The sequence below is a fragment of the Oncorhynchus masou genome, chromosome 23 (genome assembly GCF_036934945.1).
Source record: "Oncorhynchus masou masou isolate Uvic2021 chromosome 23, UVic_Omas_1.1, whole genome shotgun sequence".
Lineage (NCBI taxonomy): Eukaryota > Metazoa > Chordata > Actinopteri > Salmoniformes > Salmonidae > Oncorhynchus > Oncorhynchus masou.
The window spans coordinates 48,301,441-48,319,769 of NC_088234.1; the positions used below are offsets into that span (position 1 = coordinate 48,301,441).

The 18,329-nt window shown below is 41.1% G+C and overlaps 1 protein-coding gene across 6 annotated transcripts in view; it reads right to left on the reverse strand.

Annotated features, from left to right (window-relative positions):
• Nucleotides 1–17,026, reverse strand: part of shtn1 (shootin 1) — a 43,286-nt gene extending 26,260 nt beyond the window's left edge. The window contains exons 1-5 of one of the 6 annotated variants that reach the window (XM_064932329.1): nt 16,311–16,410; nt 15,632–15,669; nt 10,586–10,638; nt 9,710–9,770; nt 5,104–5,198 (exon numbers count right to left, since the gene is read on the reverse strand). In XM_064932329.1, the coding sequence (XP_064788401.1) occupies nt 5,104–5,198; nt 9,710–9,770; nt 10,586–10,591 (162 nt within the window). In that variant the 5' untranslated portion in view covers nt 10,592–10,638; nt 15,632–15,669; nt 16,311–16,410. Of the gene's footprint in view, nt 1–5,103; nt 5,199–9,709; nt 9,771–10,585; nt 10,639–15,631; nt 15,670–16,310; nt 16,443–16,746 lie in introns of those variants that run through there. The other 5 variants (XM_064932326.1, XM_064932324.1, XM_064932323.1 and 2 more) reach the window with 5 other exon arrangements.
• Between the last annotated feature and the right edge of the window lie 1,303 nt (nt 17,027–18,329).

Here is an 18,329-nt window from a genome sequence, read left to right on the forward strand (position 1 = left end):
CTCATTCAAAGGTTTTTCTTTATTTTTACTATTTTCTACATCAAGGCATTGAAATAACACATATGGAATCATGTAGAAACCAAAAAAGTGTTTTAGATTTTATATTCCACCCTTTGCCTTGATGAGAGCTTTGCACACTCTTTGCAATCTCTCTACCAAGCTTCATGAGGTACTCACCTGGAATGCACTTCAATTAACTGGTGTGGAATTCTTTTCCATCTTAATGCGTTTGAGTAAATCAGTTGTGTTGTGACAAGGTAGGGGTGGTATAGAGAAGATAGAACAGCTCAAATAAGAAAAGAGGAATGACAGTACATCATTATTTTAAGACATGAAGGTCAGTCAATCTGGAAAATGTCAAGAACTTTGAAAGTATCTTCAAGTGCAGTCTCAAAAACCATCAAGCACTATGATGAAACTGGCTCTCATGAGGACAACCACAGGAAAGGTAGACTCAGACTTACCTCTGCTGCAGAGGATAAGTTCCTTAGTTACCAGCCTCAGAAATTGCAGCCAATTAAATCAATTTTAGAATAATGCTGTAATTTAACAAAATGCGGAAAAAGTAAATGGGTTTGAATACTTTCCGAATGTACAGTACAAAAGTATGTACCGTACAAAAGTATGTACAGTATGTACTAGTCCCCCTTGTCCCAATCAATATGCCTCAGATACCTCCTTTTTCCCATCTCCCAGACATGCGGTGATCTCACCCAGCATAACTAGTACGTCCAGAGATGCAACCTCTCTTACCGTCACAAAATGTCTGGGTTTACCTCCACTATACCCACACCCCACCATACCCTGTACATTATGCCCTGGATCTATTCTACCATGCCCAGAAAGCTGCTCCATTTATTCTCTGTCCCCAACGCACTAGACGACCAGTTTTGATAGGCTTTAGCCGTACCTTCTTTCTACTCCTCTTCTGTTCCTCGGGTGACGTGGAGGTTAACCCAGTCTCTCACTGTTGCTGCCTGTTATAGACCCCCCTCAGCTACCAGCTGTGCCCTGGACAACATATGTGAATTGATTGCCCCTCATCGATCTACAGAGTTCATTCTGTTGGGTGACCTAAACTGGGATATGCTTAACACCCCGGCAGTTCTACAATCTAAGGTAGATGCCCTCAATCTCACAAATGATCAAGTAACCCACCAGGTACAACCCAAAATCTGTAAACATGGGCACCCTCATAGATATTATCCTGACCAACTTGCCCTCCAAATACACCTCTGCTGTTTTCAATCAGGATCTCAGCGATGACTACCTCATTGCCTGCATCCGCTATGGGTCCACGGTCAAATGAACACCCCTCATCACTGTCAAACGCACCCTAAAACACTTCTGTGAGCAGGCCTTTCTAATTGACCTGGCCTGGGTATCCTGGAAGGATATTGACCTCATCCCATCAGTCGAGGATGCCTGGTCGTTCTTTAAAAGGTAATTTCCTCATCATCTTACATAAGCATGCCCCTTTCAAAAAATGTAGAACTAAGAACAGATATAGCCCTTGGTTCCCTCCAGACTGGACTGCCCTCGACCAGCGCAAAAATCCTTGCAATCCATCCTGTGGCGGACTGCAATAGCATCGAATAGTCCCCGCGATATACAACTGTTCAGGGAAGTCAGGAACCAATGCACGCAGTCAAAGCAAAGGTAAGTTTTTTCAAACAGAAATTTGCATCCTGTAGCTCTAACTCCATAAAGTTTTGGAACACTGTAAAGTCCATGGAGAACAAGAGCACCTCCTCCTAGCTGCCCACTGCACTGAGGCTAGGTAACACTGTCACCACCGATAAATCCACGATAATCGAGCATTTCAATAAGCATTTCTCTACAGCTGGCCATGCTTTCCTCCTGGCTACCCCGGCCAACAGCGCCGCAACCCCCGCAGCTACATGCCCAAGTATCCCCAGCTTCTCCTTCACCCAAATCCAGATAGCAGATGTTCTGAAAGAGCTGCAAAACATGGACCAGTACAAATCAGCTGGGCTAGACAATCTGGACCCTCTCTTTCTAAAATTACCCCTCTGTTCAATCTCTCTTTCGTATCCTCCGAGATCTCTAAAGATTGGTAAGCTGCCGCGGTCATCCCCCTCTTCAAAGGGGGTGACACTCTGTTATAGACCTATATTCATCCTGCCCTGCCTTTCTAAAGTCTTCGAAACTCAAGTTAATAAACAGATCACTGACTATTTGGAATTTCCACCGTACCGTCTCCGCTGTGCAATCTGGTCACCGTGCTGGTCACGGGTACACCTCAACCACGATCAAGGTACTAAACGATATCATAACCGCCATCGTTAAAAGATTGTACTGTGCAGCCATCTTCATTGACCTGGCCAAGGTTTTCGACTCTGTCAATCACCGTATTCTTATCGGCAGACTCAACAACCTTGGTTTCTCAAATGACTGTCTCGCCTTGTTCACCAACTACTTCTCAGACAGAGTTCAGTGTGTCAAATCAGAGGGCCTGTTGTCCGGACCTCTGGCAATCACTATGGGCGTACCACAGGGTTCAAATTGACTCTTTTCTCTGTATAAATCAACGATGTTGCTCTGATTCCCTGATCCACCTCTACGCAGATGACACCATTCTGTATACATCTGGCCCTTCTTTGGACACTGTGTTAACAAACCTCCAAACAAGTTTCAATGCCATACAACACTCCTTCCGTGGCCTCCAACTGCTCTTAAGCGCTAGTATAACTAAATGCATGCTTTTCAACCGTTCCCTGCCCGCACACGCCCACCCGACTAGCATCACTACTCTGGACGGTTCTGAATTAGTATATGTGGACAACTACAAATACCTAGGTGTCTGGCTAGACTGTAAACTCTCCTTCCAGACTCAGATTAAACATCTCCAATCCAAAATTAAATCTAGAATCAGCTTTCTATTCTGCAACAAAGCCTCCTTCACTCACGCCACCAAACATACCCTAGTAAAACTGACTATTCTACTGATCCTCGACTTTGGCGATGTCATTTACAAAATAGCCTCCAACACTCTACTCAGCAAACTGGATGCAATCTATCACAGTGCCATCCGTTTTGTCACCAAAGCCCCATATACCACCCACCACTGCACCCTGTATGCTCTAATTGGCTGGCCCTTGCTACATATTCGTCGCCAGACCCACTGGCTCCAGGTCATCTATAAGTCTTTGCTAGGTAAAGCTCCGCCTTATCTCAGCTCACTGGTCACGATAACGACACCCACCCGTAGCACGCGCTCCAGCAGGTATATCTCACTGGTCATTCCCATCCTCCTTTGGTCGCCTTTCCTACTCGTTCTCTGCTGCCAATGACTGGAATTGCAAAAATCACTGAAGCTGGAGACTTATATTTCCCTCACTAACATCAGCTATCTGAGCAGCTAACCGATCGCTGCAGCTGTACATAGCCCATCTGTAAATATCCCATCCAATCTACCTTCCTCCTCCCCACATTGTTTTTATTTACTTTTCTGCTCTTTTGCACACCAGTACTCTACTTGCACATCATCATTGTAAAATTGTAATTACTTGCTACTATGGCCTATTTATTGCCTTACCTCCCCACACCAATTGCACATACTGTATATAGACTTAATAACACAATAGAAAAAAAATTGACTGTACGGTTGGTTATTCCATGTGTAACTCTGTGTTGTTGTTTGTGTCGCACTGCTTTGCTTTATCTTGGCCAGGTCGCAGTTGCAAATGAGAACTTGTTCTCAACTAGTCTACCTAGTTAAATAAAGGTGAAATAAAATATTTTTAAAAAATCCCTTCAAATGTATACACCTGATGCTAACAGGTGTATAAATTGAGCACACAGCCATGTAATCTCCATAGACACAAATTGGCAGTAGCACCTTACTGAAGAGCACAGTGACTATTTTTGTATTTTTTCTTTTTTTTTTTGTGTGAAATTTTACCCCGTTTTCTCCCGAATTTCATGATATTACAATGCTAACCGCTGAAGTTGACCTCTTCAATGACCATGTGGGACACTATAGGAGAGTGACAGAAGCAGGTGTCCACATACTTTTTATGTTTCTAATTTATAGATATGCATTTTTATTATGTAGTTCTCAAAATCTGTAGTAGACAAACCAGTTTACATGGCAAATCCACAGTTTTACCAAACGTTTAAGTGATTGTCCATTAAGAGCAGTCAGATTAAGTAATAGTAAAATGTATTTTAACAAAAGACAAGATCATTATATCAAAAGTAATGTGGGCATTGCATTGTGAAAGGCAATTACTTTATATGAACATGCATTGCAATGTGAAACATTATTATTTCTAGATGAAACACTGATTAAGTTTGGTGAAAAAGTGATTGTATGAGTTTGTGTGTTAGTCAATTGAAAATGTGCGTAGAGTTTGTAGTAAAGAGTTGTGAAAATGTACCACATACTGTACTTGTGAAAATTGCACCAAAGCAATAAAATAAAACTGTAATCGAATAGCATTTCAAACATGACAAAATATGCAAATACATAGATGGCCATATAGATGCCCAATAGCAACTGTAATAACATCAAATGATCCTTATTGAAAGAGCACCATCAGAGTTCTCCCCAGAACATCATCTTTTTTAAAGAAGAGATAAACGTTATAGCAAAAACATCCATATGTGTAGAAAGCACAGCTGCATGTGGCCAACCATGACTGGCTGGGACTGGATAGATGGGAGGAGGAGGTATTGTAAGGAAGCTCTCCCCCACCCCTGGCAGAACTGCCAGGTGGAAGCAGAGGGCTTCTGTCCAAAGAATTGTGTGGGTAATGATTAGAGTGATGAGTCCAGCTTCAACGGGCTGAGAAATCACTCTGCCCACTCTGAATCAGACCTAGACATTTGGCAAGCATTTCACAAAATAACTGTACACTGGATTACAGGACCAATTTTTGTACAGAAAAAGTTAGTATAAAAAAAGTACAAAAAAAGTACAAAAAAAAAAGTTAAGTTAAGTAAAAAAGTTAGTAAAGTTTTTTGCACCAAGAATTATGGTGTCTACAGAGAAATTAGGTGCAATATTTGTTTCAAGGGAAGAATTGGGAGCAAAGGGCAAATGGGCAAAGTCCTTCATTGCTCGTTAGGCTGACCCACCTTGGAGGCCAGGGCTTCCACACTCTGTCTGCATGTCCTCTCTATGTCCAGGTTATCCTGAATGCTGTTGACCTCTTCAATGACCATATGGGACACTATAGGAGAGTGACAGAAACAACACTGTTGAACATCTCCAATCCAGCGTAAACATTGTGCAGTACTTTTTTTTTCTTTATCTGCGATTGATTGAATTGGGGTCTAAGTAATTTATCTATTTTTATCAATAGCAAAGTCATTTTTTTATTTTATTGAATCTTTATTTAACTAGGCAAGTCAGTTAAGAACAATTCTTATTTACAATGACGGCCTACCCCGGCCACACCAGGGCTAATTGTGCACCACACTATGGGACTCTATGGGATTGTGATATAGCCTGGATTCAAACCAGGGTCTGTAGTGATGCCTCTAGCACTGTGATGCAGTGCCTTAGACAGCTGTGCCACTCGGGAGTCCAAAACTTCAAGCCTACACTAGATTTCTTGTGGGCAATTTTTATTTTATTTTACAAGGCAAGTCAGTTAAGAACAAATTCTTATTTTCAAAGACGGCCTAGGAACAGTGGGTTAACTGTCTGTTCAGGGGCAGAACGACAGATTTGTACCTTGTCAGCTGGGGGATTTGAACTTGCAACTTTTTGGTTACTAGTCCAACACTCTAACCACTAGGCTACCCTGCCGCCCTTACATGTTTGCCATGTGGTCTGATTCTAAGGTTCACCTTATAGAACCCCACTGTGGAGGTGTCATAATACCCATAAAACCTAGCGGTCAAACAGGGAAATGGTTCCAATCATTTTTCCCATAGGGGATTTTAAAAACACTTCAAATAAGTTCTGTATTGTGTAACATGTTGATAACCGTGTAAATCTCTCTCGGACAAGATAACCAATATATTTGGTTCTATTTACACCCAGATCCGAAAAAGCTAATTAGCAATAAAGTAGATATCATGCAAAGCTAAAAATCCCTGCAAGCTCCTGCATGTCATCTCTTGCTGACACCTTTGCTAGCAGGTATCGTGTCAATTTAAAACTTACACATGACAGTTTACAGAATTGTCCATTTAAATAAATGTTTCCAATTTATTCATTTCTACATTTAGCTAACATTAGAATTCAGAGATTCTTACCTTTGCCTCGATTTGGCAGTCTTGTCCAGATCATCATGGTATTTGTAGTTCTTTATGATAGCCACATTAGCAGCTAATTCACATTTCAGTTTTGGGAGGTAAATACAGGTGAATATATTTATGAAAGTCACCTTCTCCTAGAGAAATTTACACGGTTATCAAAACGTCACACCAGGGTAAGGGCACACAAATCACAGCCCTTATTTTAAGTGTTTGAAAAACCCCTATGGGAAAAATGAATGGTGGAAAAAAGATTGGAACCAAGATTGACCTCTAGGTTTTATGGGTATTATGACTCATACTGGAATACTGGAACTCTATTGGAGCTCATGTCTTTTTTGTTTTATGTTTCAGTCTTGAATATCATAAAGATGTCTTTGTTTGGAAATATTTAGTTGCTTTTACAATTAGCTTTTACATCCCAAGGTTAGAGGTAAGGTTACACCTCAAGGATGAGACGACTAGGGGATGTGCACTTCTTATACGCTTTTTACAAAACGAGCTAAGCAAGATAAAAATGAGCATTTCTGTTGACACACTTACTGTGGAATCTGATACTTTTTCTACATTTACTAAGAAATATACTCATGTCAACACAAGGTCACAACACTTGAAAATATACACTACTGTTCAAAAGTTTGGGTTCACTTAGAAATGTCCTTGTTTTTGAAAGAAAAGCGCATTTTTTGCCCATTAAAATAACATCAAATGGATCAGAAAGACAGTGTAGACATTGTTAACATGTTGTAAATTACTATTGTTGCTGGAAACGGCTGATAGTACCCGCAAAACACCAGTCTCAACGTCAACAGTGAAGAGGCGACTCCGGGATGCTGGCCTTCTAGACAAAGTTGCAAAGAAAAATACATATCTCAGACTGGTAAATTAAAAGAAAAGATTAAGATGGGCAAAAGAACACAGACACTGGACAGAGGAACTCTGCCAAGAAGTCCAGCATCCCAGAGTTCTTGGCAATTTCTCGCATGGAATAGCCTTCATGTCTCAGATCAAGAATAGACTGACGAGTTTCAGAAGAAAGTTCGGGACATTTTGAGCCTGTAATTGAACCCAGAAATGCTGATGCTCCAGATACTCAACTAGTCTAAAGAATACCTTTTATTGCTTCTTTAATCAGTACAACACTTTTCAGCTGTGCTAACATAATTGCAAAAGGGTTTTCTAATGATCAATTACAAAACCCTTTTGGATTAGATAACACAACGTGCCATTGGAACACAGGAGTGATGGTTGCTGATAATGGGCCTCGGTACACCTATGTAGATATTCCATAAAAAAAATCTGCCTACACTGTATTTCTGATCAATTTGATGTTATTTTAATGGACAAAAAAATGTGCTTTTCTTTCAAAAACAAGGACATTTCTAAGTGACCCCAAACTTTTGAACGGTAGTGTAAGTATGTATGTTTGTGGTTTCTTTTGTGTCAGACATTTGCCATAAACCACATATTCTCTTTTCAATTTAAAAAGAAGTTAACTAATATTACTAATGCCACTGAGGTCTTATTGATTCTGCTTTCCGGAAAAATCACAACATCAGTGGAACTATGAAAACACATTTGAGACTATGTAAAACCACTATAGGAAGGTCAAAGAAAACAACCTCCCTGCAACAATGGGTGCATTTTATTACAATTTAATTAATGTCATTGTGTGTTCATGGTCGGACATGGCAAATTATTATAGAACCATAATGGATCATTTCACCAGAGTGGTTAGTTAGTGTTTATTGATGGAAATTGCTGATGGAAACTCAAAAGGGCATGAGATTGACTGTAGGATAAAATATAAAAATGTTGCGACCATTTTATATAAAAAGCTCCCTTTAGCCAAAAAAAAAACAACTTTCAGAGACACACTTAATGCTCTAAACGTTGACTTCATTTGTAGGCGTAATCACAAACCCCAATAAAAGAGAACAGGCTTACTGCCACTTAACTAATTAAACATTGTGGTCGAAGGGGAAAAATAGGAATTAATGCCGTTAACACAGGCCTATCCCTTCCCAATGACACCTAATTGAAACTTGATGAACGTCTGTGCCTGCGATATCAAAGTTCCTCCTGCACCCTCTCCACATAAGTCATTCAATAGCACTTAGCTGACAGTTTCATCCCAGCATCTCTGTGGCTCCGCTCTTTCACAGACTCCATAATGCCCAACACACTCAACACCAGCAAAGGACGCCTTGAAATAAATTACACGTTAATTGTAATTACTGGTAGGCATGGTAAATAAACAGGCCTGGAAGTGGAAAGTGTACAAGTGCGGGGCAACTGGGGTTCTGACACGTCAGAATTGGCAGTCTTAATTGTACGTTTCGGCCTCACCATCATCGCTCCATCTTTTTCTCCCCTCTTTTTCCCTCCTGTCGGGGAAGACAGTGATTACCCCTGTGCTGACGTGCGGTATAATGGTATCAGCGAGCAGACAGAGCAGTGAATTAAATTGTATCTGCAGCCGTACTGAAGCCTTGATGAGGGGGCAGATGCCTTTGTGGTCTTATCATTATAACACAATGGTCATGTTGTCATCAACCTTGCCATCGTCAATTGAAAAGACGTGATTGTGTGTTGGGGGCTTTTTTTCTCTCCCTCTTCGTCCCGTCGTTTCTTTGTGAATAGGAGCAATTTTCTCAGAGCTATGAAATCACGTAATAGGTCCTAATATGCAGCTGCTTGGCATAGCAAGGCAGCCTCTATTAAATTGGAAGTCAAACAAAATATGTGTTTTTTGGCTGGAGAAATACTAGATGTATGAGCAGAAGCCACATTTATTCAGATGAAAATCCCTCGACTGACATGATTACAATGAACAACTATTTCAACCATCTCTGACATATTTATACCTTCTAAAATTCCAGAGATCAAATTACTGGCTTGAGTGGTTTGTGTGAAGCATTTTGGTTTTAAGAAAAAAAATCCCAGCGAAAATACACAAAAATGTGCTTGAAATACAATGCATTTCTATGTGTGGAAGGAAACAGTAATAGTGGAGAAGAAGCAGAGAAGACGCTTTAAGTGTCATTTTGCATACTGAATTTACAAAAGAAAATCATGTACGTTTCTCTGATATAACTAAAGGTTAATCAATTTGCATTGACAGAAGTGGCTAGCAAAAGAGTAAACAAAGCCGTGTTACCGCCTAAAGGGTATGTTTTTTACCCAAGGTAAATGACAAACACACATTGTTCATAGTGAGTCCAGGGTTCAAAGGTCACTGCAGCAGAGATAGTGTGGTTGATAGCATGAAAAGAATGCTATGGTAAACATTACATAACAGAACTGTAGGTGTTTACAGTTCCTCCTGTACAATCCCTGACTCGTTTCCAATTATGCATATGTTACCAGGAGGAAAACAATAGCAACCTTATATGTAAGAATATCAGATCAATATTAGATCAATCATCTTTGACGAAAGATGGATTTGACTAAAACATTTGTTTTTAAATGTTCTCACCTTTTTGAAACTCTTCAAGCCTTTTGATTGCCTCGTCTCTCTCTGCCTCCAGCCGTTGACACTGATATGACCAAAGCACAAAAGAGATCAATTTTATTTATTTACATTGGTATCCTACCTTCATTGAGCCAGTCTTTGCAAGATCATACTCCACTTGAACTCAATCTGAGAACAACATTTCTGTGGGAGAACAGTTGAGGTCATGAAGATGATGGACTCTGTAAAAAGGCTTCCCAATATGAACCTTAACAAGTGCTATATAAACCACCACCACATAGCTGAAAGTGAAATGATGAAAGCTAAATCCTCCAAAATTCAGACTATATTGATATCTCCGAGGCACAATGCATACAATACATATGATATGAGATTGAACGTTTATCACAACAGCATGTAAATCTGATATGATATAATTAATGAGCTCTTTTCTCTCTTGAAAGCATAGCAGTGAAAGTACTGGCTAGTTTAAAGAGTCCTGAATATTATAATGTGTACAGGGCAGTTTATGTTCATTTGTTTTGTCTGTCATGCTAAAATAACCACTATCTGGAGAATTGTAGGGAAATGGCACTGATTGAATTTGCCTCCAGGTTTTCCAGTGCCATATCTGCCATGATTCTAAGCCCTGCTATAGCACCACAATAAAGCATCTCTCTCTCTCTCTCTCTCTCTCTCTCTCACACACACACACAGTCTCTCTTTCACACGTACAATCATTTAAAAAAATAAGCAATCCTTTATCTTCTTTCATCATTAATCACTATCAATCATTAAGTGCAAACACAGTTGAAATTACGCACACCTCCCCAAGACCTGTTGCATGGATACCTATACACATTAACTGAACAGTTATAACAAGCCTTATACAACACTGACCTCCATGGTGGCTCTCTCATGCTCCCTCTGAAGACCCTCATACTCATGGACAGCTGTAGGGATCAAAGGATTCCAGTCAGTCATCTTCAACTGTTCATCATCCCATAAGAGGAAACATACTTGAACTCTTATTGGGTTTCTTAAAACAGAACAACCATGTGGAAACATATCTATTAATTCCAACCCAATGACTGCCTCACATGCTAAGTGAAACATGACTATTACTCACACAAACCTTAACAATTATCTCAATGCTCTGCTACATATACTTGAGTTAGTTTAGATTAAAACCACACAAAATAATGTTTATCAATATAGAAAGACATGGAATAAAGGTTGTTCCACACCCAGCTGTTTGCCAAGATCATCAGTGCCTCATGAGCAAGCTTTTTTACAAGGTATGGGCAGGCTTATGTATAGTTCACTCCATAAAGCTGCATCTATGAATGCCTGGATCTTTACAAAGAACTGTATGTTGGAATGTATAACCACTGTGAAAGGAGATCGAAAACATCAACAAAACATGCATTATTTTGATTATCATTTGATGTTGAAGCTCTCCATTGGTCCATTATGTTTCATTCTCAGGAGGCATAACAATAATAGATTCCTACACAGTGGTATGATTAAAGTCTACTAATGTACCTTAACTACTACAGTTGAGGATAACTGACTTACACTGAACACAAATATAAATGCAACATGCAACAATTTCTAAGATTTTCCTGAGTTAAAGTTCACATGAGAAAATCAGTCAATTCAAATACATGAGGCCCTAATATAAGGATATCACATGACTGGGAATACAGATATGCATCTGTTGGTCACAGATATCTTTAAATAAGGGACGTGGATCAGAAAACCAGTCAGTATCTGATGTGACCACAATTTGCCTCATGCAGCAAGGCACATCTCCTTCGTATAGATGATCAGGCTGTTGATTGTGGCCTGTGGAATGATACCCCACTTCTCTTTAATGGCTGTGCGAAGTTACTGGATATTGGCAGGAATTGGAACACAATGTCGTAGACGTTGATCCATAGCATCCCAAACATGCTCAATGGGTGACATGTCAGGTGGGTATGCAGGCCACGGAAGAACTGGGACATTTTCAGCTTCCAGGAATTGTGTACAGATCCTTGCGACATGTGGCTGTGCATTATCATAATGAAACATGAGGTGATGGCAGCGATTGAATGGCATGACAATGGGCCTCAGGATCTCATCACGGTATCTCTGTGCATTCAAATTTCCATCGATAAAATGCAATTGTGTTTGTTGTCCGTAGCTTACGCCTACGCCTGACAGTCTGTGCAGAAATCTTTTGGTTGTGCAAACCCAAAGTTTCATCAGCTATCCGGGTGGCCTCACACAATCCTGGAGATGAAGTAGCCAGATGTGGAGGTCCTGAGCTGGCGTGATTACATGTGGTCGGTCTGTGGTTGTGAGGCTGATTGGTCATACTGCCAAATTCTCGAAAACGAAGTTGGAGGCGGTTTATGGTTGATATATTCACACTCAATTCCCTGGCAACAGCTCTGGTGAACATTCAGTCAGCATGCCAATTGTACACTCCCTTAAAACTTGAGACATCTGTGGCATTGTGTGATAAAACTGCACATTTTAGATTGGCCTTTTATAAACTAAAAACATTTCTCATAAGAAATTAGCTCCATGGTATACAGAAAATACACGAGCTCTGAAGCAAGCTTCCAGAAAATTGGAACGGAAATGGCGCTACACCAAACTGGAAGTCTTCCGACTAGCTTGGAAAGACAGTACCGTGCAGTATCGAAGAGCCCTTACTGCTGCTCGATCATCCTATTTTTCCAACTTTATTGTTGAAAATAAGAACAATCCGAAATTTATTTTTGATACTGTCGCAAAGCTAACTAAAAAGCAGCATTCCCCAATTGAGGATGGCTTTCACTTCAGCAGTAATAAATTAATGAACTTCTTTGAGGAAAAGATCATGATTCTTAGAAAGCAAATTACTGACTCCTCTTTAAATCTGCGTATTCCTTCAAAGCTCAAACTCTATTACAACTAAACTACTGAAAGAGCTGCTTCCTGTGCTTGGTCCTCCTATGTTGAACATAATAGACGTCTCCCTATCCACCGAACTCACTAAAAGTGGCAGTAATAAAGCCTCTATTGAAAAAGCCAAACCTTTACCCAGAAAATATGAAAAACTAATCGGCCTATATCGAATCTTCCATTCCTCTCAACATTTTAGAAAAGGCTGTTACGCAGCAACTCACTGCCTTCCTGAAGACAAACAATGTATACGAAATGCTTCAGTCTGGTTTTAGACCCCATCATAGCACTGAGACTGCACTTGGGAAGGTGGTAAATTACCTTTTAATGGCATCAGACCGAGGCTCTGCATCTGTCCTCGTGTTCCTAGACCTTAGTGCTGCTTTTGATACCATCGATCACCACATTCTTTTGGAGAGATTGGAAACCCAAATTGGTCTACACGGACAAGTTCTGGCCTGGTTTAGATATTATCTGTTGGAAAGATATTAGTTTGTCTCTGTGAATGGTTTGTCCTCTGACAAATCAACTGTAAATTTTGATGTTCCTCAAGGTTCCATGTTAGGATCACTATTGTTTACTACATATTTTACCTCTTGGGGATGTCATTCGAAAACATAATGTTAACTTTCACTGCTATGCGGATGACACACAGCTGTACATTTCAATGAAACATGGTGAATCCCCAAAATTGCCCTCGCTAGAAACCTGTGTTTCAGGAAGTGGATGGCTGCAAACGTTCTACTTTTAAACCCGGACAAAACAGAAATGCTTGTTCTAGGTCCCAAGAAACAAAAGAGATCTTCTGTTGAATCTGACAATGAATCTTAATGGTTGTACAGTCGTCTAAAATGAAACTGTGAAGGACCTCTGCGTTACTCTGGACCCTGATCTCTCTATTGACAAACATATCACGACTGTTTCAAAAACAACTTTTTTTCCATCTACGTAACATTGCAAAAATCAGAAACTTTCTGTCCAAAAATGATGCAGAAAAACTAATCCATGCTTTTGTTACTTCTAGGTTAGACTACTGCAATGCTCTACTTTCCGGCGACCCAGATAAAGCACTAAATAAACTTCAGTTGGTGTTAAATACGGCTGCTAGAATCCTGACTAGAACCAAAAGATTTGATCATATTACTCCAGTGCTAGCCTCCCTACACTGGCTTCATGTCAAGGCAAGGGCTGATTTCAAATGTTTACTGCTAACCTACAAAGCATTACATGGGCTTGCTCCTACCTACAGTATCTCATTGATTTGGTCCTGACGTACATACCTACACGTATGCTACGGTCACAAGACGCAGGCCTCCTAATTGTCCCTAGAATTTCTAAGCAAACAGCTGGAGGCAGGGCTTTCTCCTATAGAGCTCCATTTTTATGGAATAGTCTGCATACCCATGTGAGAGACACAAACTAGGTCTCAACCTTTAAGTCTTTACTGAAGACTCATCTCTTCAGTGGGTCATATGATTGAGTGTAGTCTGGCCCAGGAGTGTGAAGGTGAACGGAAAGGCTCTGGAGCAAAGAACCGCCCTTGCTGTCTTTGCCTGGCCGGTTCCCCTCGATCCACTGGGATTCTCTGCCTCTAACCCTATTACAGGGGCTGAGTCACTGGCTTACTGGTGCTCTTTCATGCCGTCCCTAGAAGGGGTGCTTCACTTGAGTGGGTTGAGTCACTGATGTGATCTTCCTGCCTGGGTTGGCGCCCCCCTTGGGTTGTGCCGTGGTGGAAATCTTTGTGGGCTATACTCGGCCTTGTCTCAGGATGGTAAGTTGGTGGTTGAAGATATCCCTCTAGTGGTGTGGAGGCTGTGCTTTGGCAAAGTAGGTGGGGTTATATCCTTCCTGTTTGGCCTTGTCCGGGGGTATCATCGGATGGGGCCACAGTGTCTCCTGACCCCTCCTGTCTCAGTCTCCAGTATTTATGCTGCAGTAGTTTGTGTCGGGGGGCTAGGGTCAGTTTGTTATATCTGGAGTACTTCTCCTGTCTTATCCGGTGTCCTGTGTGAATTTAAGTATGCTCGCTCTAATTCTCTCTTTCTTTCGCTCTCGGAGGACCTGAGCCCTAGGACCATGCCTCAGGACTACCTGGCATGATGACTCCTTGCTGACCCCAGTCAACCTGGCAGTGCTGCTGCTCCAGTTAACTGTTCTGCCTGCGGCTATGGAATCCTGACCTGTTCCCCGGACGTGCTACCTGTCCCAGACCTATTATTTGACCATGCTGGTCATTTCTGAACATTTGAACATCTTGGCCATGTCCTGTTCTGTTATAATCTCCACCCGGCACAGCCAGAAGAGGACTGGCCACCCCTCATAGCCTGGTTCCTCTCTAGATTTCTTCCTAGGTTTTGGCCTTTCTAGGGAGTTTTTCCTAGCCAACGTGCTTCAACACCTGCATTGCTTGCTGTTTGGGGTTTTAGGCTGGGTTTCTGTACAGCACTTTGAGATATTAGCTGACATACGAAGGGCTATATAAATACATTTGATTTGATTTTGTCCCCAGCATAAGGTGCACCAGTTGATCATGCTGTTTAATCAGCTTCTTGATATGCCACACCTGTCAGGTGGATGGAATATAATGGCAAAGGAGAAATGCTCACTAACAGGGATGTAACCAAATTTGTGCACCAAATTTGAGAGACAATTTCTGGAATCTTTTTTTCAGCTCATGAAACACTACATGTTGCGTTTTATATTTCTGTTCAGTGTTTATGTAACATAATCAGCCATTTGTAATTTGTAAGTCGCTCTGGATAAGAGCGTCTGCTAAATGACTTAAATGTAAATGTATTTGGTGTCTCAGTAGATACTGAAAAACCTGGTCAAGTACTATTTCCTTTAGGGTACAACATTCAAGGTCACGTGAATACTCAACACTGCTGCTCTAACACCACATCATGCTGGCTTACCGCACCCTACCCCCAACGCCTCCTCTCTCTGAATGTAGTGATTCATTTTTGCTGCAGTTGCACACTCAATGTGTATTCAGACCACACTGACCTCGTATGCACCTTTTGTTATTCCCCCTTGCGATGTGTCTGGAAACATTTATTGGATAAAGAAATATGAGGAACAGAAAAATAGTTTAAATCAAGTGTGATGACCATCCGTTGTGAATTCATGCCTGTTTTGTGGTGAGAGAAATAAGCCTAGAACTTCTGAGGAAGTTATATATATATATATATATATATATATATGGCTAAAGAAAGACTTAGAATGACGCCTGAGAACTTCCTCAGAAGTATACTATTGTTATTCAATAGATATGGCAAGGTCTTTCTTCAGCAAGGGCAAATTAAAAATGTGTGCAAAATAAACAAAAAAACATTGAAAACATAGATAAGACCCCTCAGATAAAGCTTAGGCTACATTATTCCTCACACAAGTTCCCCTTGCCCTGAACGCAACAACAGCGCTCTCACTAATGAGTACTAAACTGTACAGACACAAATGAAGACAAAAAAAGTCATACGTTTAATTCAAGTTAGGTTCATTCGAGTTGAAGACGTGTTATTTACATGCCTCGAACCACACCGAAAAAAATTGCTACGTATCCATGTTTAATGTCATGTCAATGAAAGAGCTGGAGTCATCGAACTGCAAATACATAACGAATATTTCGAACAGAAAGCTACCGCCTTCACTCTAACCTAGCCATGCGACTAAGAATAACTCTTACCTTGATTGGACAGCTCTGTAATGATTTTCATTTGAAATAGTTCCTCTTGGGCCGCCATTGTGAGAAAGTACATTTACAGTACACCTCGAGGTGGTTACACATTACGTGCAACAGGAAATACCTTGATACCGCGACACACCTGTGCACAAATCTCACCTTTGGCCATTGTTAAATCTGAACTAGGCTTCGAATGCTTGTTTTTTCCCTTGATCAAGGGTTTGTGTCGACTTGGAACTACAGTGCATTCGGGAAGTATTCAGACCACTTGGCTTTTTCCACATTTTGTTATGCTACAGCCTTGTTCTAAAATTAATGAAATAGTATTTTCCCCTCATCAATCTACACACAATACCCATAATGACAAAGCAAAAACTAGTTTTTAGAAATGTGTACAAATTGGAGTCTTCTTGGGTATGATGCTACAAGCTTGGCTCACCTGTATTAAGGGAGTTTCTCCCAATCTCTGTGCAGATCCTCTCAGGCTCTTGGGTTGGATGGGGAGTGTCGCTGCACAGCTATTTTCAGCTCTCTCTCTCCTTGAGTGGCCCAGCCAAAGCACGGACCCGATTGATCTCTCTCTGGTTCAAGTCCGGGCTCTTGCTCTGAGAGAGTGAGAGAGAGTCCGGGATCTTGCTGGGCCACAGAGAGAGAGATGTTCAAGTCCGGGCTCTGGCTGGGCCACTCAAGGACATTGAGCCTGGTCCCGAAGCCACTCCTGCTTTGTCCTGTTGGAAGGTGAACTTTCACCCGTCTGAGGTCCTGGGCGCTCCGGCGCAGGTTTTTATCAAGGATCTCTTTGTACTTTGCTCCGTTCAGCTTTCCCTCAATCCTGACTAGTCTCCCAGTCCCTGCCGCTTAAAAAGATCCCAACAGCATGACGCTGCCACCACCATGCTTCACCTTAGGGATGTTGCCATATTTCCTCCAGACGTGACGCTTGGCATTCATGCCAAAGACTTCAATCTTGGTTTCATCAGACCAGAGAATCTTGTTAATCATGGTCTGGGAGTCCTTTAGGTGCTTTTTGGCAAACTCCAAGCAGGCCGTCATGTGCCTTTTACTGAGGAGTGGCTTCCATCTGGCCACAGCCATAAAGGCCTGATTAGTGGAGTGCTGCAGAGATGGTTGTCCTTCTGGAAGATTCTCCCATCTCCACAGAGGAACTCCAGAGTTCTGCCAGTGACCATTGGGTTCTTGGTCCCCTCCCTGACCAAGGCCCTTCTCCCCCGATTACCGTTTGGCCGGGCGGCCAGCTCTAGGAAGAGTTTGTGGACCCAAATTTCATCCATTTAAGAATGATGGAGGCCACTCTCTTTTTGGGGACCTTCAATGCTGCAGAAATGTTTTGGTACCCTTCCCCAAGTCTGCCTCGACACAATCTTGTCTCTGAACTCCACGGACAATTCCTTCGACCTCATAGCTTGGTTTTTGCTATGATATACACTGTCAGCTGTGGGACCTTATATAGACAGGTGTGTGCCTTTCTAAATAATGTCCAATCAATTGAATGGACCAGTTTCCATTGATTATCCTAGAAACATCAAGGATGATCAATGGAAACAAGATCCACCTTACCTCAATTTCAAGTCTCATAGCAAAGAGTCTGAATACTATTTACATTTTTATATAAACACACATTCGCAACACTTTCTAAAGTTTTTTTGCTTTGTCATTATGGGGTAGTGTGTGTAGATTGAGGGGATTGTTTTTAAATACATTTTAGAATAAGACTAACGTAACAAAATGTGGAAAAAGTCAAGGGATCTGGATACTTTCCGAATGCACTGTATGTATGTATGTATGTATGTGTATATATATATATATGGTCTGTCTTGGGCAATTAGTATTACAAATAATGTAGGCTGTGTGTGAGAAACTACCAACCTCAATATTAGGTGTGTGCATTGTCTGGTGAGATTACAAACATGTCACCCTTCATAATTCTAAAATACATTTATTTGTGGACAGGAAAACACTGGAATCAATAAACACACAGATCCGATTTCTGCAAACAAAGAA